Source organism: Monodon monoceros, unplaced genomic scaffold (assembly GCF_005190385.1).
Source record: "Monodon monoceros isolate NGI ecotype Baffin Bay Population unplaced genomic scaffold, NGI_Narwhal_1 Super_Scaffold_1, whole genome shotgun sequence".
Classification (NCBI taxonomy): Eukaryota; Metazoa; Chordata; class Mammalia; order Artiodactyla; family Monodontidae; genus Monodon; species Monodon monoceros.
Genome location: NW_021703765.1, coordinates 48,403,762 through 48,428,339, shown reverse-complemented (window position 1 = coordinate 48,428,339; position 24,578 = coordinate 48,403,762). Strand labels below are relative to the sequence as shown.

General features: G+C 48.0%; 1 protein-coding gene across 5 annotated transcripts in view; it reads right to left on the bottom strand.

Annotated features, from left to right (window-relative positions):
* Positions 1 to 10,124: 10,124 nt before the first annotated feature.
* TMEM241 (transmembrane protein 241) overlaps positions 10,125 to 24,578 on the bottom strand; it is a 106,236-nt gene continuing 91,782 nt past the window's right edge. Inside the window, exons 14-15 of one of the 5 annotated variants that reach the window (XM_029224110.1) lie at positions 22,011 to 22,075; positions 10,125 to 12,218 (exon numbers count right to left, since the gene is read on the bottom strand). In XM_029224110.1, the coding sequence (XP_029079943.1) occupies positions 12,158 to 12,218; positions 22,011 to 22,075 (126 nt within the window). In that variant the 3' untranslated portion in view covers positions 10,125 to 12,157. Of the gene's footprint in view, positions 12,219 to 12,870; positions 12,881 to 16,858; positions 16,902 to 22,010; positions 22,076 to 24,483 lie in introns of those variants that run through there. The other 4 variants (XM_029224114.1, XR_003793739.1, XM_029224122.1 and 1 more) reach the window with 4 other exon arrangements.

Genomic DNA, 24,578 nt, shown 5'->3' with positions numbered 1-24,578 from the left:
TGTGGAGCTTTTGACCTGAAACTGGGTGGGCCCCCTGGGGCTGCTCAAGGAATGTGGACCCTGCCCTCTGGGGGTCGGTTAGACAAGCCTGAGGCTCACAGTGACCTCGATGCTCCCCGTCCAACTGGAGCGAGCGCAGCCAGGGGTGCGGAGCTGGTGGTGAGAACAGCTGGGCCCAAAAGGCGGAAAGGCAAATGCAGGGCGGGGCATCCTCACAGCCCCTGTTCAGTGTGGTCAGGAAGAGTGATTTGTGTGTTTCTTGTTGCTGTTGTTGTTGTTGTTTGCGGTACGCGGGCCTCTCACTGCTGTGGCCTCTCACTGTTGTGGCCTCTCCCGTTGCGGAGCCGCTCCGCGGCATGTGGGATCTTCCCAGACCGGGGCACAAGCCCGTGTCCCCTGCATCGGCAGGCGGACTCTCAACCACTGCGCCACCAGGGAAGCCCCTGGTTTGTGTGTTTTGTTTGGGGATTTGATGGGGACAGGGGCTCCCCAAGGCCAAGGTCATGTAACCCGACACTTGCAGGTCAAAGGAAGGGGGATGGGAATTAAAGAAAGCACATATCCCTGATGGGCTGCTTTTCAGATGTCTGGAAACAAAACTTTTGGTAAGAATAAAGGCCTGAGGGACTTCCCTAGTGGTGCAGCAGTGAAGATTCCGTGTTCCCCGTTCAGGGGCCCCAGGGTCCATCTCTGGTCAGGGAACTAGATCCCACATGCATGCTGCAACTAAGAGTTCACATGCCGCAACTAAGGAGCCCAAGTGCTGCAACTAACACCAGGCGCAACCAAAAAATAAGAAGAATAAAGGGCTGAGAGGCACAAAAGGACAAATACTGGTTGGCCCCAAAGTTCATTCGGATGTTACAGGAAAACCCAAACAAACCTTCTGGCCAATGAAATATATGATTCCACTCAAATGATGTACCTAGAACAGGCAAATCCATAAACACAGCACCTAGAATAGAGGTTACCAGGGGCTGGGGGCTGGGACGCCAGGGAGTAGAGGGAATGGGGAGTTATTATTTAATGGGTACTGAATTTCTATTTGAGATTTTTTAAAGTTCTGGAAATGGACAGTGGTGATGGTTGTACAACACTGTTAATGTACTTAATGCTACTGAATTGTACACTTAAAAATGGTTAAAAATGATAAATTTTACCTTATGCATCTTTTACCACAATTTTAAAAATTAGAAAAAGAGTAAAGGGCTGAGGGGGCAAGAGAAGCTGTGGGGAGGACAGAAGGCCCGGGCAGGGTGGAGCCCCGGACTGAGGAGGAGAACGTTCGAGGGGTGCTTTTGACTCCTGCACAGGGTGCGCTCCACCGCTGACACTGCAGAGTTCTTCACCTGCTATGAATAGCTCAGTCCCAGTGCTTTCACTTGAAGGGATTTGGAATACAGGACTTGGTTGTTCCCTAGCTGGCACATCCCATGAGGGCAGCCCCATAACTAGCTGGTCCCTTCCTGCCCAGTGCCCCATCCTCCCTCCCTTCTCTATTGCAGCCTGGTGCCTGTGGGACCCACACAGTCAGCTGCAGCTCTAGTCCCTCCTTTCCGGGAGTGGCAGCCAAAGACACAGGGCTGTCCCTCACTATCGCTACGGGAATCGTAACACCAATCGTAACACCGTGCAGGACCCACGGTGCTCAGGACAGGGGGAGTCTTTCAAAAGGTCCTGCTCTGCTTTTCTTCCCTTTTCTTCTCCTCTGTACCAATAGGCTATTGACACAATATTGCTGCAAATCAAATCACCCCAAATCATAGTGGAGCAAACTAACGCATATTTATTATTTCTCATGAGCCTTGGGGTCGGCTGGCCTGAGCCTAGTTCATCCAATATCGACCTGGCTTGTTTATGTGACTGCAGTCAGCTGAGGGCATCTGGTAGGGGACGGCCTCAGCTGGGAGGACTTAGCTCTGTTCCACGTGGTCGCTCATCCTCCAGTAGACTAGTCCGGGCTTGTTCTCATGATGGAAGCAGTCAAAGAAAACGTGCGTCAGGTAGAGTTAAACAGGCAAGGAAAACTTTATTCAAGACTACTGCAATAGGGGTCAAGACGATTGTAATAGGAGATAAAAATTGAATGCAACTGTGAACACAACAGAAGCAGCTGGGGATTTATAGCCAATGGGCAGGGTGAGAGAGTCAGTGGATGGAAAAATACCAAGAGGAACTTGGTTAGGTACCAAGTGGAGGGAGGGGGCATTCTTGCTAAACTGGCTTGGCAGGATTCTTGCTGAACTGGTCAAGAAGAGGGCTCAGAGAAGTCTAAGAACACAAGTGGAGGTGTCTGAGACTTCTCAAGGCCTTAACCCAAAATTGGCAGTGTCACTTTCACTGCATTTATCAGCCAGAGCTCAGATCCAAGCAGTGGGGAAATGGCTCCATTGCATTGCAAATGGCCTGGGCACTGGGAAGGGTGGAACATTGGGGCCATCTCTGCTGCTCTCTTCATGGGAAGGCCCTCTTCTATGACCAGGACCATCGGATAGAATGTAAAGCCCCCCATGCTCCCTGTGTCCTGACTTAGATGATCACCAAGCTGAGCATGGAAGGCTTACCTGCACTCAAACGGACAGACTAGGAGATGCCAGAATTGAAACCCAGGCAACCCAGGGACTTGTGTACCGATGAGGTTCTCGAGACCAAAAGAAGTCAAAGAGAATAAGACGGGAACCCGATGAATACAATGTGTGTATGTCAGAGACTTGCTCTTAGGACAAAGCAAAAGTCTGGTCATCAGAAGTAAATGGAGCATCACACCGGGCCTAGAACTAGGATTTTGTAGAAAATGTGGTCTTAATACTAATAAGGGCTATCGTTCCTTGGACATCCAACAAATGCTAAATGCTATACATTTATTCGTGTTTCATCTTTAATACAGCCCTGGTATTATAACCTCCTTTTTTAAATCATGAATGAAATTAAGACTCAGAGTCCAAGACCACAGAGCTGGTAAGTGTAGAGGATTTAAAATCTGTTCAGATCAACACTCAGTGAGCACTTTTATGTGCAGCTCTGTGCAAGGCACCAGGAAAACAAAGACAAACAGACATGGACCCTGCCTTTAAGGAGCTCACCATGTAGGGGGAGGGCAGACAAGCAGAGAGATCATTTCTATGCTGTGAGACAACTGTGTGTATAAATGGTCCAGAGGAGGGTCCAGACCCAATCAGGTCTGTCTCGTGCCAAAGTATTAGTACATGTCTTCCCCACGGCACCATCCTGGCTCCCTGGGGGCTAGTAACAGAGACTAGAAATAACAAAGGAGAATTTTTTATTTTCTCTCACTTAAAATGGTTGGAGGTGGGCAGCCCTCAGGTGGTATGGTGGCCCCATTATCTCATCAGAGACCCAGGCTCCTTCTAGCTTCTGTTCCACTAACCTAAGGCCACAACTTTCAACTTCAAGGTTGTCTCAAGGCCCAAGATAGTTGCTAGAACTCCAGCTATCATGTCCTCAACCCAGGCAAGAAACGGAAGGAAGGCAGAAGATTTACCTATCTGAGCTCTTTTAAGCAACTGTCCCCAAAGTCTCACCCACCAACTTCTGCTTACATCTCCTTGGTTGGAACCTACTCAGATAAGCTGCATGGTTACACGAGAGGCTGGGAATGTATCTGTTAGCTTTATACACAGTTGCTCAAATAAATCTAATTTCCATTACTAAGTGTTATGGGTTGAATTGTGTCCTCCCAAGCCATAAGGATATGTTGGAGTCCTCACCCCCAGTACCTCAGTGACCTTATGTGGAGATAAGGTCTTTGCAGTGGTAATCAAGTTAAAATCAGGTCATTAAGGTGGGTCCTCATCCAGTATGTCCTTATAAAAAGGGGGAATTTGCATAGAGAGGAGACCATGGGAAGAGATACAGGGAGAGAGGCCAGGAACAGAGCCACACCTCTCAGCCGTCAGAAGGAACCAACCCCACCGACACCTTGATCTTGGACTTCCAGCCTCCAGAACTGTGAGACAAGACATTTCCGCCGTTTAAGCCATTCAGTCTGTGGTACTTTGTTACCAGAACCCTAGCAAACAAATACACTGAGGAAGAGGAAATGTATAAGCATTTAGCAATTAGCCATCTGGATCCTGAGCTCGTCTGGGTCCTGGAGACGGGCTCGGAGCCCCAGCACTCCTGGGGCAGCTGGGGCCAAGCTGAGCCGTAGCCTGCAGGATGGACAAACGGACATGGCTGGGAGGGGCGGGTGGTGGGCAGCCGAGCGGGGAGTCACGGACCCTCCGTCATAGAATCCGTTCCCCACGCGCAGAGGTGAGGTTACGAACTGCCTCCACCGTGAGGCCAAGGCTGGGGCTGGGGCTGGAGACGGTCAAAATAGTAGCTTTAAAATGAAACATTGAAGAGGCGAAAGAATTTTCTGTAAGGTGCTTATCATTGGTCAGAATGCTGTCCTGCTGAATTACATTTGAAGCAGCATAAACCTTAGGCGCTGTTAGGAAGTAGAGAACTGCCTTTCTCCCCCAGGACTTCTAAGGAATTGCTACAAGTGATCATTTTTAAACGCTGCATATATCTTCATGATTTTCTATATTTCTGTTAAACTCAGCTATAGTTAATGCCAGAATCTCCTACTATGAGTAAATATTTGGATGTATTATTTAAATCTACTGAAAAGAAACTTGTACTTCCTGGGGGGATTAGGAGATGTGAAGAATTCACTTTTAAGTTATTGAAAATATGTGCAATGTTCTAAATAATAGCAAATATTAGTTGGAGGTAATGTTCATGGTTTGGTTATTCAGCTTAACTTTGAACTGTAGCTTATTTTACACATGCTGTTGATATACATCGTTTCTGATTGTTTTCTATGGTTTCAAAATTCTCATGGCAGTGCCCTCGGTTCCCCTCCTGGTCCACGTCCTCTGTCACCTGTGGGCATGAGTCTGTTCTGTCGAGGGCGAACCTGCAAACCCGCCACGTCTGTTCTCTCCTTTCTCCTGGGAAAGAGTGCTTCACTTAGAGAACATGTGATGAGTAGTCGACACACACACACACACAAATAGAATGACGGGTTTGACTCCATTGTACCTTCAAGACCCCTGGAGAGACGAGGACAGATCTGGGAGCTTTTTAAAGTGGTACCACCGGCGGGATTGTGGTGACCGGGCCTCCTCTCCCCTGTCCAGCTGCACCACCAACAGGGGACCCAGGCCCTTTATTCCCCAGAGGACAGCCAACACCAGGCTGTCCTGTGTAACAGACTTTACTGAAGGCCTGAGGATCATAAAGGGCATTAGCTAAAAAATAAACCTTAACCGTGGCCACCGGGCTCTGGAAGAGTATGGCCCATCCCCTCCCGCTGCCGCTCTCTGGAGCTCTCTCACGCACCTCCAGGTGCTGGGAGTCCCTTCTTCCCATCCCCAGTTTTTCCATGCTCCATGTTCAGGATCCCACCTCAGCCCTCATCCCACCTACAGGCAGGGGCATGGCTGCCGGGGAAGGCAGCCTTTGGTAGAAGGGCATGAACTGCTCAAAAACCCGAGTCCAACACAAAAGGCCACATACTGCACAATCCCTGTTCGTAGGAAATCTCTAGAACAGGCACGTGTGTAGAGATAGAAAATGGATGGCCTGGGTCAGTGGGAGTGGCGGGGGGAATGAGTGACAGCGGGTACAGGGTTTCTTTTGTGGGTGACGGAAATGTTCTCAAATTAGATAGTGGCGATGGTTGCAGAATTCTGTGAATATGCTAAAAACCACCGAACTGTACACTTTAAACGGGTGCATCTTAGGGACTTCCCTGGCAGTCCAGTGGTTAAGACTTCGCCTTCCGATGCAGGGGCTGCAGGTTGGATCCCAGGTGGAGGAGCTAAGATCCCACATGCCTCACACCCAAAAACCAAAACGTAAAACAGAAGCAATATTGTAACAAATTCAATAAAGACTTTAAAAAAAAAAAAGAAAGAAACCCAACACCTTAAACAAAATGGTACATTTTAGGGTATGTAAATTATATCTCAATAAAGCTGTTATTTTTTTAAAAAATCTCAGTCTGCAGGTCTTCTTGTTGACTCAGGGCCTCCCTAAGAATAGGGAGGGTGTATTTGCTGTACTCGACAGTCACATAGAGGGTCGCCAGAGCTGCTCCGCCAGGACAAGGGACAACTTGCAGCTTTCTCCGCGCGAAGCAGGCCCTGCCCACAGCCTCCCCTGTGTGAAGAGCCAGGCCTCCCCTCCAGCAGCGGCCAGCTCTGCTGGAGAGTAGGTGTGTGATGAATGAAGGGAAGAGGAGATAAATGAAGTAATGATGGCTATCACTTGCCGGGGTGGTGAGAGAGCCTGGACAGAACCTAGGGTTCTATCTCCCACTTAGAGCCCTTTTCGCTAAACAAGCTCCTCTTAATGCGTCATGCAAATCCACCGGCCAGGGAATGGTGCCTGGATTAAATTCCCACGTTTCCAAGGGCTCCACTGCTCTCCCGGAGGCTCACTCAGAGTGATGGGTGTGAAGACAAACAGGCACAGAGGCCTTGTGTTTGCCCGCCCGTGGGCCTCTTCACACAGCGAGAAGGAAATAAATGACTCAAATGTTCCTTTTGGCTCAGGCGGTTGTTTAAATGGGATTCCACCCTCAGCGGCCAAGGGAGGGGAGCTGGGGGGTGGAGCGGGGCGCGGTTCCTTCAGACCCCTCCCTGGTTGGGCCTGGATGGAACTGGATGAAGGTCTGTGTGCCAAGGTTTGCTTTTGCACAGGGCAAGCCTCTGCTGGCCAGGCCACCGAAAATCAGCTCACAGCAGGAGCAAAGGATCCCCCGTTCCACGAGGAGCACAGGATGTCTGAGTCTCTGAAACATCTCCAGAACAGAGGGGAGCCCGTGTGAGCTCCAGGATGGGCTCAGCCTTCCCAGGGGTTTACTGCCCAGGTCAGAGGACCCGGGAGCCGCCAGGCTGACGGCCAGTGTGGGGTCCGAGTGGCCGACGCCCACGGGGGACAGCACTGCCCTGGACCTTGTACGAGGGCCACCGGTGGGGGGCTTGGCTCGTCTGGTTTGTTCAGAACCCAGCGGTCCGTGGTGGGGGTGACGTGGGCAGTGCCCACAGACAACGCATAACACAGAACGGGCCAGGGCAGAAGGGTCGTGAAAGCCATCTTGGAATCTTAGCTCAGGAGTGGTGAGCGTGGCAAGGTTTCCTGTCCGGTGAGGCTCTCGGAGGCGTCCTCTGTAAGTGCAGGGTTGTGAAGACTAGGTGACACAGCATGGGGGAGGCACCTGCACCCCATCTAGAGCATCACGGGTGCTCACGAACATAATTTCCCAGCCAGGCTTTCAAAACACCCCTTGCCTGACCCAACCCACCTCCTGGCCTCTTGGGCCCTGCCTCACCGGCGGTTACTGCCTGAGCGTGGCTGGAGCCCCCAGCTCCGGCTCTGCTCACTCGGGTCCCCTGTCACTCGCGTGGGGAGGGCAGCCACCGTGGGAGCTGACAGGCAGGGCTGGGAGGTCACAAACGTCCCTCAAATCCTCACGCATCCTCCACCGAGCTGAGGGCCTCAGGGATGTGACTTACCTTCTCCGTGTCTGCCTTCTCCTCTGCAAAACGAGGCCAATGGCAATTCCTCCGCCAAAGGCTCCTTGTGAGGATTAGGTGAGAAGTCTCAGGAGTGAAGCCCTTTGGGCAACACTCTGCATGGCCCACAGTAATTCTCGGTGCTGGGCTTCGCAGCTGGGACTTCTCCCTCCCGGCATATCTCCAGGTTCCTACCAGGTGCATCATGCCCTTGAAATGGACCATGAGACCCATGTTCAAGTCTGCACATCTCTCCCACACCAGCCTGAGATCCCCCCGAGACAGGGCCGAGCCTTCTGTGGCCACCATTGTCTGCACAAGGCCCAGTGACCTGGCCTCCACTCAGACCAGTGGGGGGCGGCAGCACATCGCACTATGGGCACCCTTGACTTCAACCCATGTCCCCCAAAGAGGTTCTCACTCAGTTGTTCTTAACCTGGAATCCAATAGAGGTCCAATAGATGGACTTCAGGGAGAATAAATCCCCCAACTACATGCTTAAGTGTATGTGTGTGTGTGTGTGTGTGTGAGAGACTGCACATTTCGGAAGGGAAATTCCTTACTTTTCATCAGATTTTCAGAAGAGTCTGTGTCTCCATCCGGTCTTTATTTTATTAAAAGCACTTAACTCTCTCTGAAATTCCATTATTTACTTGTTTATTTTCTGTCTCCACCCCTAGAAAGTAAGCTCCAGGGGGACCCATCTTATTCACGGATATATCCACAAGCCCGAAACAGAGCCTGGCACATAGTGGGTTCTCAGTATTTTTTGAATGAATGAATGAGTGAATGAGGTTCTTTGACCCAAAGGCACAGAGCCTGGCACATAGTGGGTTCTCAGTATTTTTTGAATGAATGAATGAGTGAATGAGGTTCTTTGACTCAAAGGCACAGATCCTGCCCTGTAACGGGGGTCTGGGAAAGCCCTGGACACTCAGCAGGGGTCCCCTTCTCCAGGCAGCTCCAGGGCGGAAGGCAGCTGGAGCAGACTGGTTCTCCTGGAACAAGTCTATTCAGGGGAGGGTCTCAGAGTACTCAGATGGGATCCACCTGAGACGAAGGGAATTCGAGGCTCTCTATTGTATAACAAATTTTCCCAAAACTTAGTGGCTTCAAACAATTTTGCTGTATCTCATGATTTTGTGGTCAGGCATTCATGCAGACTCTGATGCTTTGCACCACGTGGCATTGACTGAGATCACTTGATGGCACTCAGCTGGCAGATGGGCTGGTCCTAGAAGGTCCAGGGCAGCTCCCCTCACATGTCTGGTAGCCTGGTGGGGTGGTGAGAAGGCTGGGTGCAGCAGCGACTGTCTACAGGGCTCCTGTACCTGGTCTCTCCAGCACGGCTGCCTCAGGGGAGTCAGACTTCTACAAGGCAGCTCAGGACTCCCAAAGGCCGTTCCAGAAGATCAAAGCAGGAGCTGCAAGGCTTTCAACCTGGCCTTGGAAGTCTGGGATCACTGCTTCTATCACCTCCTACTGGCAGCAAGCAAGTCAGAGCTAGACCGGATTCAAGAGAAAGAGACAGGAACTGCAAGGGGTGTAAATACCATTGGGGTAGGTAGGGGTGGGGCACCCTCTCAGTACTCAACGGCCACACACGGCTGGTGGTTACACGGGACAGGGCAGGGCTAGAGGGAGGAGTTGGGTGGACCTCCCTCTGCAGAGCTAAGTGGCCTGGATGCTGGTAGAAGTCTGGGCCTGTGTTTAAGATGCAAGAACTCACTCCCCAAGGATAACAACCTTTTCTGCAATACTCTCCTGTCCAGGCTGAAGAGAAGAGAAAGGCCAATTACCGAGAAAATAAATGCTTTATTTTTCCTTATATCCACAAGAGATTAGTAATAATACACAATCACACAGAACTTTGCTTCTCCTGACAGAAAGCGCATTCTTTATTTGGACAAATACAAAGACAAAACACCCTGGCTTTGACATGGGGCCAGCAAGGACATGACCAAGATAGGACATGACCAAATGGATCATTTCGGGTAAAAGGGAGTGCTGGGGTAACCTGAGGATTCCCCACCAGGGGGCCCAGGGGCCCAGAGAGCCACAGACAATGAGAGCAGTAATCTAGGCCAGGCCCTTGACTTACAGCCCTCTAGGCTCACCCTGAGTTCAGAGCTGAGCACGTGAACTTGGGCGTAAAAGATGGTGGTAAAAGCTTGAAGAAAAAATCCCAAGAAGAAACGGAAGCTGAAGGAAGCAGGATGGTCTATTGAAGAAACATCTTATCCTTTGCCTCTTGCTAGTGTCAAAGTAAGAAAAGACCTGAGATTTTAAAAACAATGGGACTCTGGAATGAAGTTAAAAAAATCACACAAACAAAAGCCAAAAAAAATCCTTGTTAGAGATTCTTTAAAAAGAAAAAAAAAAGGTCTAAAACTCTGCAGCAGAAATTTTGTTTTTTGGTTTTTTGAGGTACATTTATTTCTTTTATTGAAGTATAGTTGATTTACAATATTGTATTAACTTTCAGGTGTACAGCACAGTGATTCAATATTTTTATAGACTATATTCCATTAAAAGTTACTACAAGATAATGGCTATAATTCCCTGTGCTGTACAGTATATCCTTGTTGCTCATCTTTTTTATATACAGTAGTTTGTATCTCTTAATCCCATACCCCTAATTTGCCTCTTCCCTTCCCTCTCCTTTTTGGTAACCACTAGTTGGTTTTCTATATCTGTTTCTGTTTTGCAAATACATTCATCTGTATTATTTTTTAGATTCCACATATAAGTGATGTGGTACAGTATTTGTCTTTCTCTGTCTGCTGCAGAAGTTTTTGAGGTCAGTCCTGCTGGAACTGGGGACGGGGTTTGTTAACTGTACATGGCTCTTTCTAGCCTTAGGAATCTCCATTTGCTCAAATGAGACTTGGAAAGACAGACATAAGATGACATTTGGACAGATGCCACTTTCTGCAAAGAGAGAACTGGACTTAGGTGTACAGACACGGTTTTGTGGGAGCAAAAGAACAAAGAAAATTGTAAACCCAGATTTTCTATTTGATCCTCGGTAGAAGGTTTGACATCTCAGATTAGGAACAAAAAGCAAAGTGAAACTATATATGTATAAAGGTCACTCTGAACATGTTTACCTTAAATGACAAGCAGAGACCAGGAAAAAGACAAGGAAATGAATTTAAGGTACTCAAGGTCCAAATATACTAATCCATTCCTATTCGTTTCATCTTGTTTCTTTTTTCAACAACTTGGAGAAAAAAATGCAGGAAGAATGGCCTGACTGAGCTGACCTTAGTCTTCACAAGGCCAAGAATGGACAAGGCTTGTTTCCCAGATGCTGGAGGTGGTCCTTCATCACTAACGGGGTGTCCAACCCTGCAGGGCCTGAATCCTTCCTGGACAGGACTCCCTGGACTTCATTACCTTCTATGTCTCAAAATGACCAAAACTGACACCTGGCAGGGTATAATGCATTCAGAAAACCTATTATGAGCAGGAATATTTGGAGTTAGACATTATTTTCTTAAACCTTCATTGGGGTTCAGAATCAAATGACCATTTCATGCAAATTCATTTCTTTTGACTCCCATAAAGGCAAGGTTTAGAGTTTTCATCCTATTTTTAATCTGGCCTGAAAAATATATTTCAGTGTTCAGTGATCTGAGATATCAGGAATTAAATGGATTATGAATATAACTGTGTGTGCGTTTACATATCTATGTTTTGTTTTGTTTGCGGTATGTGGGCCTCTCACTGTCGTGGCCTCTCCCGTTGCGGAGCACAGGCTCCGGACGCGCAAGCTCAGCGGCCATGACTCACGGGCCCAGCTGCTCCGCGGCATGTGGGATCTTCCCGGACCAGGGCACGAACCCGTGTCCCCTGCATTGGCAGGCGGACTCCCAACCACTGCGCCACCTGGGAAGCCCCTACATAGCTATGTTTGTTTGGTGTTTCCTCCACCAATGCTTATTAATCCTATGCCCTCTGGTAATCATTAGTACCAAGTTAACCTAATGGTAGGCACAAAAGGGTGTGTGGAATTCAACACAACACACAACCATAAAAAGGCTTCAGCACACACTCTGGAGAAGTAGTGTCCTTGCTGGTGTCTTACTTGGCCCAGAACCCCCATTTACCTCCTCCACCCCCGCCCCCAGTGGAAGCCCCGCCTGAGGAATTCTCTCTGTGCCCCTAGGAGGGGGAGTGTGAGTTCTAGGCAAGCCAGCCTGACAGCAAGGAAAGGGGGTCCCCGGAGGAGTCTCCAGGGATGTAAAATCACAAAACAAAACCAAAAAGGCAACGCAATACCTTGGGCCCACTAGCAGGCAGTGAACGCTTATCTGGGAAGGGTGTTTAGTAAGGAGGCTTGCGTGGCAATCAAGGTGGGCGGAGCCATCCCCATGCAGGTGGAATCCTGCATCTGTTTCTGCACAGCTGGGCTCACAGCACAGTCAGCAGGACTTGGGGGAGCCTCTCGACACAGTCCACCCTCTGCAGCGGCCCAGAGACCCCAGAAAAAGTTCTCCTCGACGCAGCGAGCAGCAGTGTCTCATCGTTCTTGCTTTCTTCTTTCTATCGCCGGGACAGGGAGCTCCAAAGCCCAGGGCGGTGTTCTCCACCTACAGCCTGGGAGTCCACTTTCTCTGTGTTTAGGAGCCCTTCCGCTCGGAGAAAACCAGCAAGGCCTCTCCAAGGCCGCCGAGCAGGAGGCTGCAAGAAACAGCAAGAGGTCATCTTTCCCCTCCCCGGAGCCTGGGGGCTGTGGACACACGGAGTTGCCTGGTGTCCACATACCGCAGGGCAAGGGATGCCCCCTCATCCCGCAGCTGAGCATCTTGTCCCCCGCCTGCACTGCCCCACTTTGAGGTCAGGCCCAGGGACTGCCCAGTCGTCCAGGGTAAGCCTCAGCTGTGCGGGGGGAGGGGAATGGGCTGCAAGGTGAGTTGTGATACCTCCCCTTAGGGAAGAAGGTGATGTTTCCCAACCATCCTGACCAGGTGACAGTGACTGCCCTTCGTTAATGCTCTCTGGCAGAAATATTGGAGGAGGGCTTCCCACAGAGCTGCCTGGTACTTTTTGCCATAGAGGGTTGATGAATATAAAATCATGCAGATATCCATAATCTTATCATTATTAAGCTGACAATCTCTGAATCCTTTTATTTCATTTAGAATAACAGAACATTTAAAAACAAAATACAAATGGGGAGGGGACCTCCCTAGTTGCGCAGTGGTTAAGACTCCGCGCTCCCAATGCAGGGGGCCGGTGTTCAATCCCTGGTCAGGGAACTAGATCCCACACGCATGCCGCAACTAAGAGTTCACATGCCACAACTAAGGAGCCCGACTGTGGCAACGAAGACCCAGCACAACCTAAATAAATAAATAAATAAATATTTTTAAAAAAAAGAATAATGAAGAAAATACAAATGGGGAATCGTGAATTTCCCACCAGAGCAGAAATATGTATATGGTCAGTGATTTGAAAATGAAAACATAGCAGAAGAACAGAAGAGTGTGAGAAAGAGAAGAGCTGGATATTTTAACATGCCTAAAAGGTAATACAGTGAAAGGTCTGCACATTTCCTATTTTAAACTTCTCAGTAGACAACCTGGTGTCTGTCTGAATCCCCTGTCATTCTTCCCCAAAAGCACTTCTAAGGCCTGGGATGGGCCACGAGTAAAGGATTTTGATGGGGGTCCCTGAGGATGAAATGCTCTTGTCCAGAGGTGCCAACAACCCCACCTTCTTCTTCCTTTTTTCTCCCATTTACCCGCCCAGTATCCCACTCCTCCTATACACCCACTCCTCCTATACACCCACACACCACACTCTCACATTTGGGCTATTGCATCTCCATATTCCTAACATATATCTAAGGCACCGAACGTATGAAACACACTTAGGCTGTGCATATCCTGTTCCCAGTGGAAAAGGTCACCTATGTGGGTGACTGCGACATAAAGATAACTTGTACCATGGACCATTTCCAGTACAGCAGTGAACTGAATAAGTGTGAGAATAGAAAAACAATAAGCTGAGTTCAAACTGTGCTCAGGTGATTTTAGCCACGTAATCCTGCAAGTGTTATTCAGCTGTTTCCTCAGCTGTACCACAGGAGACAATCACATCTAACCATCTCTGTGAGGCTTAGAAGGACGTACTTGAAGCAGCTGACCCCCGTGTGTGGCCTACAATGGGCAAGCAATGAAATATTATTCTTTTCTCGACTGCTCTCCCAGAGTAGGGATCCCTTTCTTAGCAGCCCTCACCACTGGCTGGCTTCCCCACCTCTGCTTGAAAACTCCTTGTGAAGGACCCATCCTGCTCTGCAAAGCCAGCTCTAGCCATGGGATTCAGGCAAGCATCTACGGGCATCTAGTGGCAGGTCCCGGGGCACGAGGTTCTTCCCTCCTGGAGGAAGTCCTGCCTCATACTGACCTGACAACCTCACCTGTGAGTCTAAGTTCTGCTTTCTAGAGCAACAGAGAACAAATCTACGCCCCCATCACCCATCTGCCAACCTACAGAGTGGGAAAATCCCCTGAACCCCCGCCATGTCCCCTCCCTGGTGATGTCAGGCCTCTCTCTCTGAGTGAGAGCAGAGAGGCACTAGTCAAGTGACTGCACTGGGGAGTGGGCTGGGAGGATGACCCCCGAGCCCGCTAACAAGGGGGAAAGAGAGGAGAGGGGCCCGAGGGAGATGTCTGCCTGACAGCTTAAGCTCCAAGTTGGAACGTACTTTCCTCCTTCCTACAGAAGTCTTATAATAGTGACAATAAGTCGATGAATTCTCTTTAACGCATACTAAGCTCATAATAACGTAGCTGAAGTTTGTGTCTATATTACGAACCGAATAAATTTCTGAGGACTTTCCTAGATCTATACTCATCATTTATAGGATTGTTCCTGGGAGAAACTAGGGTCCAAGTTCCAAAAGACCGTATTGTGAAACGTGACCCATTTGTGCTTGTCCCTGGTCTAGTTCAGGGACAGACCCAGATGCTGGCAGGTTCTATTGCCTCTTCTCTTTGGATGAAGAAGGGCCTGGGAAGGGGAAGCCATTCATTTTGTACGCAGGCTCACCTCTAAAGATCTGGCTTTCCCTTCTTAGCCAATCTGCTGTTTCCTTCAACATCCCTTAAAGAACGCACATACCAGCTTCTTAAACCCCTGGGAAAGCGCAGAGTCACCGTGACCTGATGCAAGATCCGTACAGAACTTTGGCTTTGGAAGAGTTTTATTTCTGCCAATGTAACAGGAGGGGGTCACAGTCATTTCCACTAATCTTCCTTAATCACCAGGGAGAACAGGATATCGGTTGGCTCTCTGCCACCCTCACACCTGCAGCTTTAGAACAATGCTGCAGCGTAATAAACTTGCATTTCATCCCCTTGGCTTAGCGAGTTAATGAAACACCTAGCAGCCTAGGGAACGCTGACATGAAAACAAACCTGGTTCCGTTTACTGTTAAGAGAGCCAGGGAGGTGAGCTTTGATGCTGTCTTCTAAACAGCGGGAGATGCTGACACAAGGAGGGGGGCAGGAATCTTAATCGCATTACAGCTGGTCAAGTCAGAGCTTTACTGGACTGTTTGCAAATCTTATAATCCCCATCATTCCTGAAATGAACAAACTTCATGTAACAAGGCATAAACATCAGATTGCAGAGCAGAGGCAGCCAGAAATATTCATCACTCACTTCTCCTCCAGGGGGTTATTTTCAGCGTCTCTCCACTCCTCTTTTCTCCCATCGGGAGCCAAAGGCCCCATCTCAATTCTACGTGTATTACTGTGGTGATTCAATGAATTCCTATGGAACCCTCCAGACAGAGGACAGAGACTGTATCCTTTCCCCAGCTGTAGGCCTAGCACTTAACACAACACGCAATAAATATTTACTCAGTGAGTGATGGAATTCTTATAACTGCTCCCCCTTTTCCCATCTGGATTCCAAACTATTTTTGTTTTTCTCTCTTTTCCTCACCAAAACTAATTCACCACTCCCTTGGGGACTTGCTGAGTGACAGTTCACAATCTGATAAACTACTCTGTGTCTAAAGGTAATAAGCATAGTTATGAAGGCCTTTCTCAGCATTTTAAAGAAGAGGTTTCAAATTTTTAATTCAAATGAAAAACTTCAGACACTGTGGTCCTAGATACACTTTGGGGTGTGTGGAAGTTCTTTCTTCACCCCTAAATTCACTCTTCCTACAAAGAGACTTGGGCAGTCTCCAAGCATTCCCCTAAAATTAAAGGCACAGACATCTCTACTCAGAGAGGATAGAACACCATTTTGGTGTTAATGAGGTTGGGACTGGAATCAAGTTGAAGCGATCCTCGTGTTTGCAGCCCAGGATCAACGGCAGGCCCGGTGAATGATGGGCAAAGGTGAGGAGCTGATCACGAAATCCTACAAACAGGTTGTACTTTGGTTATTCCTTTCTCTCCTTGTACCTAAACTATTCCACAGAGAAGAGTGACTCTCTTTGTCTAAAGAGGATTCGAAGAGGAGGCACACACAACTAATTCTACTCGAAAGGAACATCACTCACCGTTCAGAATTTTTTTCTTTTGTATGTGTTGAATCCCCTTTGCCGAAATTTTAGAATAGAGGGAATTCATTATCGATCTGCACTGTAAAACGTTGTTAATTAAAAAATGAAGACATATTAATCTGGAAATTTAAATTACTGGGCTTGCCAAAGATATTAAAATACTGGGCTTTTATAGTTAAAAACAAGGTAATTAGCTGGACAAGAGCAGCTGCTTTTTTTATATATAAATTTACTTATTTATTCATTTATTTATTTTTGGCTGTGTTGGGTCTTTGTTGCTGCGCACGGGCTTTCTTTAGTTGCGGCGAGCGGGAGCTGCTCTTCGTTGCAGTGCGTGGGCTTCTCATTGTGGTGGCTTCTCTTGTTGCAGAGCACGGGCTCTAGGCACGCGGGCTTCAGTAGTTGTGGCACGCAGGCTCAGTAGTTGTGGCGCACGGGCTTAGTTGCTCCAAGGCATGTGGGATCCTCCCGGACCAGGGCTCAAACCCGTGTCCCCTGCATTGGCAGGTGGATTCTTAACCACTGCGCCACCAGGGATGTCCCCAAGAGCAGCTGCTTTTAATTAAAGGCTTTAAAAGTTGACCAGCGTTGGGGGCTTAGGCTTATCGTTTTTCTTGGGACAGGATTGAGAAGCCTAGTACCTGTTGATTCAGCAAACGGTGCCGGAAGGAGAGACGCAAAGGTGAGCGAAACGTGGCTCCTTTCCTGGAGGAGCTTCAGCCAGCAGGTGGGCAAGGAGTGCACACCTGTCACGCCGTGTGGTTCATGCTGATCGTGGAACACAGAGCGGGCAGCAAGGGCTGCCCAGGACCTGACCCTGGAGCTGATCCAAATCTCTAATTAGGAGATAAACAAGTTCCTTAAGATCTCGCTGAAATTTCAAATGGCATGTCTCCACTAACCACCTCACAACTTCAGATCCGTGATTCCCAACCGGGGCGATTCTGCCCCTAAGGGGACCTTTAGCAATGTCCTGAGACGTTTTGCATTGTTACAGTTGAGGGGGTGCTACTGGCATCTAGTGAGGTAAGGCTCAGGTTTGCTGCTAAAAAATCCTACAGGACACAGGACAGCCCCTCACAGCAAAGAATTATCTGGCCCAAAACGTCAACAGTGCTGCGGGTGAAAAACCCTACTTGAGACAGTGAGCTATTTTGTGCCTCTAAGCTGTTGCCCACCCACGAAGGTGGACAATTAATTACATGGGCCCTCGTCTCCCGGAGGGTGACCTCTCTGGGGTCTTGGACTGTGTCTGGAGCCTCAGAGCCCAGCAAGCACTCCTTATAGAATGAATGAACATACAAGCAAATGCAGGCGAGGATATCGGCTGATCCGGGGTCCCCGCCCTCAGCCAGACTGCAGCGGTGGCAGCTACGCTCACGCACGGAGCCCATGTCCACCGAGCGGGCAGCCTCGACCCACTCCAGCGACTGCTGCTGTGTGGACATGCAGGCCCAACTTAACAGCTGTTCCGTATTTTCAAAAGAATCTGGAGATCTGGACTTGTACAGGGAAATCACCTGATTTCTAAATGCTGAGTAATTTGAAATTTGAAAATCAAAAAAGAAGAAACAATGACTATACAGGCAAACACAGTAGGTCCAAACAAAACAGGCCTGCAGCCCTGCCTTCTCACTTCCGATCAGTCTAAGCTCCCACAGGACAGAGGCTGGCCTCGGATCCCTGCCCAGGATCCGAGCTGGTCACCCAGTCACAGCTTGAACACACCCACTCTATGGACAATGCAGATCAGCTCTGTGCAAAAGACAGGAAATCTGAAACACAGTCTGACATTCCTCTTCTGGCGGTTCACTTTGTGGTTGGAAAATTCTTTGAGGCTGAAAACACACGATCCTTAAATTCGAGAGTTCTCAAAAATCAGGAAATTCCAAAGTCAAGGTTCCTTTTGCAATAATCACACGTGCTGTTTCCTTGATTTGGGTACACACAGCCCTTCTTTCCATCTTGTTCAGGGTGTACCACGAAGTCCACAGGATGTGGAACAGCCTGGAGATATGGCCTACGCACAGACGGCTGCTGGAACCTTCAGACTAAGCGCGGCCTCCCCACTGGAGAGCATCTCAGGCTCATTTCTCACACTCAGTTCAACACCTGGGTGTTTTTTGTTTTTCTGCTGTTTTTTAATTCATTCTGAAATTGTATACAAAATACAATCAATGAGGCTTATTTGTAAGAAGGAAAATTACTGTCAAGAGTTGAGACGATCACTATGAAGGGTAAGATACAAGAAATTGGGGGAAGAGTCTTGAGGATGCACCAGGATATCTTGGCAGTTAGGTTTTTGGACGTCAACCTGCCCATTTGTGTCCTGCCTTCCCAGAAGGACAGGTGCAGAGTAAGGAGGAGGGAGTGTAGGATCAGCTCCCTGTCCCCCCAGCACCAGCTCCGGTTCCAAATCGCGAAGTCTCACCGTTGGCACCTCTTGCCCCTCCATCCTTCCCTGTCCTCCCAGGGCCGGAGGGACCAAATACTCTTCCACCCCCAGTCTGACTAAGCCTCTCCCTTCTGCATCAGGTCCAGTTTCAAGCCAGTTCCAAGGCCCTCCAGCTCACCCCACCCTCTCTCTCTCCTCCAGTCTTCACATTCATTGTGCATTCAAACGGATACTATCCTACTGCAGAAACTATCTTTATGACTTCTTCTCCCGAAAACTCCTTGAGGGCTGGATGATGTCTTATGTTCCTTAATGACTTCCACATGCTTTGCATACAGCAGTCACTCAATAAATATTGTTAGTTGATTGATAGAATTATAGCCTCTAGTATTAAAAATCTAAGGCAGGACTTCCCTGGTGGCGCGGTGGTTAAGAGTCCACCTGCCAATGCAGGGGCGCGGGTTTGAGCCCTGGTCTGCGAAGATCCCACATGCCGCGGAGCAACTAAGCCCGTGCGCCACAGCTACTGAGCCTGCGCTCTAGAGCCAATGAGCCTGGAGCCCGTGCTCAACAACAAGAGAAGCCACCGCAGTGAGAAGCCCGTGTACCGCAACGAAGAGTAGCCCCCACTCGCCGCAACTAGAGAAAGCCCACGCAGCAACGAAGACCCAACGCAGCCAAAAAATAAAAAATAAAATAAATAAATTAAAAAAAGAAATCTAAGGCAATGAAATCCTTTTCCTAAAAATGTTCCACTGGACATTCCTAGTTCACCGTGTCAGCCCCTGAACAAGAAATAGAGCCGTTTTGTCCTGGGTAACACTCCTTCTGTACTCCTGCCATATCATCTAGATGCTCTTTATAAACGATCAGACTGGTGGGAAGAGAAACATTTAGGCCAATGTCTCTTCCACCTCTCCATGACCTGCTTCTACCTAGACACTATCTACGCTGCTGCTAAGTCCTTGGCGTTTCCCACGTCATTTCTAGGGAGGTATGTGAAGCTTATGGGATGTTGGACACACACAGACATGGGTTTGAATCCTGGTCCAATCACCTAGTAGCTCTAAAATCTTGGGACAATCAGTTAAATGTCTCTGAACCTCAGCTTCTTCATCTTTAAAACGGGGCTAACTTGGAGGGTTGTTGTGAAAGTTAATGAGATAATATTAATATTAAAATGTCTGAAATATAGTAGTTGCTCAATAAATGGTTATTATTATTCAAAGGAAGAGGTGAGACTAGAAGGAGGAGGAAGAAGAGGAGAGTGTGGGAGTATTTCCTAATTTCTTTTCCTTCTGTTTTTCTTCTTGGGGCAGGAAATGCCCCATTAGGGGCTCCTGAGAGGGGTTGAAAATCGCTTTCACCGAATGCCGTGAGCAAAAAGATTCATTTCTGTCAGTCTGGATGGTTTAGGTGCAGACCTGCCCTCAGGCAGGGAGATGAGCAATAACAGACATCCCAGGGGCAGTGACTTTACACTTTTATCCGAGAGCTGTTCCTGGCACACAGAACCCCAGGAAATATCTGTTTATTGAACCGACCCCTCCCAGCCCAAAGCCACATGAGATGCAAAGTCACCTCCTGGACTTCCTCATCATGGTATTCCCAGAGCCTGGTCCTGACCCTCACATTTATCTTGCAAGAACCTCATATTGATGTTTAAAAATGACACCATTTTTGTGTGTGTGGCTATGACGGCACAAGGCAGGGGATTATTTGCAAGACGTCCTGGGAGAGGGGAGGCTGCCCTAGACACACTGAGCACGAGTACCGGCGCCACCAACCAGCACTGTGGATTTTGAGCAAAACAGGTGACAATTCTGCAGGTCCAATGTGCACATGAATGCAAAAAAGTGGAGGGAGGGGGTGGGAGGAACCAACCCTTAGAATTACTCTCAGCCCCAGAATGGGAAAAAATATGGATTTTCTAGAACTACGCCTTATTTGAGCAAAGCTAAGCAACAATATGCTTTTTCTTTCCATCATGCTGGTAAAGAAATGGAAAAACCTATTCCAAAACTTGTCTGCCATTCCGTTTTGGAGTGCCATTCTTGGGGCGGGGGTGAGGGGGGATTGCCAAACAATGCATCCAAAGTGGAATGGAAATAAGCTTTATCTTCAAGTGGCCCTAGGCTTCTTTTCCTTTTTAAAACAGAGGTTAAGAGACCAGTAAGTAGCAACAACAAATATGACTTATTCTCCATAATGTGCCGCATTAGTGATTCAGGTCGGACAGCAGGCAGCCGTGGTCATAGGGGAGGAAAGCTGTGGGTCATCCGGCCAGCAGCCGGGAGGCTGGGCGAAGACTTGGCAAGGACTGACCCATTCCCGGGTGACTGAGAGGCTCGTCTTGCTCGACAGGCACCCGTCGGTGTGGTTTCACTTGGCAGACGACAGAGCCCACCTCCCTCAGCGCGGACATCCTGACCAAACAGTGCATCGTTCTCACTGTTGAATCAAACTGGTGTGACTTCTGGCACGTGGAGACGGTGGAAGCAGAGGATGACAGGCCTTTACTTTTTACTCGATGCATTTCTGCATTGTCTTAAACGTCTCACAAATAGCACCCGTTACTATGTAGATTTAAAATACGTAAGTATATACCCCCCAAATAAAGCACGCCCACTAATGAGAGGAGCAACAGAAGTCTTAACAGTTTAAACTCACCATCACTCCCCACCTCGCCTCATCTTCCCTGAAGATGACAGCGACAGCCCTTGGTAATGATCACATCAGCTGGTTTGAATGCTAGCAAGCTGGAGTGGATCAAAGTCCTAACTCCGTCAGCTGTCCGATCGGCAGTCTGTATAGAGCGTTCAGAGGTAGGACCCTACAGCCCATCTTCCACATGGCAGACTGAGGAATGTGTTTTTAACCTAGGAGCAAGTGGCTCCTCTGCTCAGAATCCTCTGATCGCTTCCCCCCTCACTCTTACAATGGCCTTTAAGACCCCACATGGTCAGCCACCAACCAGCCTCATCTCCTACTACTCTCCCCCATCAACCTGTTCCGGCCACACTGCTCCTTGAGCAGACCAAGCACACTCAGGGCCTTTGCACTTGCTGTTTCCCCCAGGGTCCCCAGGGCTCGCTCCCCCACTTCCTTCAGGTCTCTGCTCAAATACGGGAGGGAGAGGCAATGCTGTCTTTAAGCAAATGGATGGGTGCATTCTAAACAAGGATGATCTGGAACTTGACTAGGAGAAAATGAATTGAAGGGTCAAAGGCAAAAACACAAACATAGTTATAGTTATATGCACGCATAATTAGTGGCTCACCTATAGTGGTTACTCTCGTGTGGATGAGTGGCTGAAAGGTGTACCGTTGACGCTCTGGTTCCTGCCCTGGATGCTGGCTATAGCAGGTGTGGTATATTCAGTTTGTGAAAATAATCATGATAGATGCACTCTTCTGAATGTATATTTATATATCAATAAAATATATACCCAAACACACACCCTTTCTTCAACATTTGAGAGCAAATATTAGTATCCCAAGGAAACACAAACAACGAATTTTCTTCTCCTCTCTCTATGCAAAAGACTTACCATCCCACGGTGGCCCTGGTCAGGATCATATCAAACAGCAATATCGATAAACCAGCCGTGATCACCTGCAGAAATCATTTCAACAAAAGGTCATCAGAGCAGCAGGCCCTCGGCAACCTTCTCCAAAGCCATTCTTCACAAGCTTAGTTTGTACTAGTTCAGATCCCAGACGTCAGCCATGCCTTCCCACTTCATGACTTTTTGCTCCAAATACTTCGTAGTCCCCCTAATTACCTTTCCCAAATACCCCTGTATTTAGTGGAAAATGCTAAGTTCTAGCCTAGTCTGAGGTGAGAATCTTCAAAGAAACATTTAACTTCCAAACTCTTCAAAGGAGGAGTTTGGAAGCCAACATCCAAACTCGTCTCTCCCCTGGGCAGGGGCATAGCAAGAATCCCTGTTTCCATCTTGTCTCAGCTGTGCAAAAAGAATCCTCAGGGTCAGAAGTACTCATTCACCTGTTCCCAGATCCTCCAGCTAAAAACCTAGCTGTCAACCTGCCTTTGCTAACACACCATCTCTCGCCCTGCCCTAATGCCCCTGTCTTTCTGGCCCGTGACACACATTCTAAGAAACCAGGTACTTCCTAAGGGAGGGAGCAATGAAATCATGAATTAATTACTTGCAAACATATAGAAGCCACAGGAGAGGGAAGAGGTTAGTCCACATCTCTCAGAGCTAGAAATTACACAAAAGTCTCTTAGGAATGGCAGTAACAGGACTCAGCCTCCAGCGGTGCCTCTAAACATCAGCACAAAAAGTTTTGAGAAGCAAAGACCCAACTTTGGAATGTCTGCTCAGGAAAGATGTTTTTTCCCAGAATTCTGCATTCTGGAATACAAAATGGCTTCCATGAGGAAGGTCACCCTAAGGACTTGCTTCCTTGCAATGAGAAGAAGTAAGAAGCAAGCCGTATTGGGATGGGTCACGCAGGCTGGATGCCCTCGGAGATGTCAACTGCCATGTCACTCAAGGGGACGTCATGTCCGGTCTTGGAGGCCTCTTCAGGTCCCAAGCTGGGAACAAGGCAACAAGCAGATGGTCAGAAGGAGGGAGTGTGTTTAATGGGTCTCATCTTCATTCATTTACCATCTCAAAAAGAAGTCTGGAAACATAAACCAGGAACATTCAGTACACAAACTCTGTGAGCTCTTAGAACCTTTGTGGTAGTTTATTCATTTCAGGTCACTTTCTGTTTGCTTTCCTTGCTTAATTTGCAGCAAAAACCTTGATAACGAAAAAGACCTGTGGTGTCTTCAGGAACAAAAAAGAAGTGCCAACAAGGTCAGAGAGTCAGTTGCAAAGGAGAAAGCAAAGGACAAGAGGAAACAGATTTCTCAAAGTGAAAACAGAGCGGTGGCTTTTATCTTAAAGAGCTTTTATCTCAAAGAGCAGCTCTTCTTCCCCCATCCTGCCCTCTTCTTATTTGGCATTTTATATTTAGGACTTTTGTATCTATGGTCATAAATGAAGTGGGCCTAAAATTTTATTATTTTGCAATGCAATTGTCTGGTTTTGGAAACACGGTTATACAAACCACATGAATTAATTCATCAGCTTCCCTGCTTCTTTTCCTATAAAGGATAAAGATGGTCTTTACTGTGGTCTCTACTCTGACCTGACTGCCTCTGGACCTGGAGCTTCTAGTTGGGGTGGGCTTTAATCATAATCAAGTCTTCTTTTTCTCCTGGATTCAAGTTTCTCATTTTCATTTTTTCCAAAAATGTTTTTCATCTATGTTTTCCACTCATTAACATTTAGCAGTTTGGAGAAATATTATTTTATCTCATTTGTGCCCATTTTTATCACCTTCCCTTTATTTAAAATAAATTTATTTATTTATTTACTTTTGGCTGCGTTGGGTCTTCGTTGCTGCACGTGGGCTTTCTCTAGTTGTGGCGAGCGGGGGCCACTCTTCATTGCGATGAGCGGGCTTCTCGTTGTGGTGGCTTCTCTTGTTGCGCAGCACGGGCTGTAGGCGTGCGGGCTTCAGTAGTTGTGGTGCGCAAGCTCAGTAGTTGTGGCTCGCAGGCTCTAGAGTGCAGGCTCAGTAGTTGTGGCACACGGGCTTAGTTGCTCTGCGGCATGTGGGATCTTCCCAGACCAGGGCTCAAACCCATGTCCCCCGTATTGGCAGGCAGATTCTTAACCACTGCGCCACCAGGGAAGTCCCTATCACCTTCCCTTTTGTTCTTACTTTTATTGTCATTTTCTCTTACTTTTTTTTTCCCTTTCCTTCCTTAGTCTTAACCAAATTTAATCTCATTAATCCCTCTTTACTTTTGCAACTTCTTGGACATTTCCGGGGGTGGTGCCAACAGAGATTTATTTCTTGGAATTGCTGAAAAGGCCTCCATTCTGCTGACGGAGGTTAGCGATGGCAGCTTGGTGTTAACGGAACAACTCATAACTTTTCTGAAGCCTTTCTTAACTCTTCACCATTGTCTTCATCTCCTTTGCCCTTTTTACCAGCTTTTTTCTTTTTTTCCAACTTTATTGAGGAATAGTTGACAAATGTAATTGTATATATCTAAATTGCACAACGTGATGATTTGATATACATATACA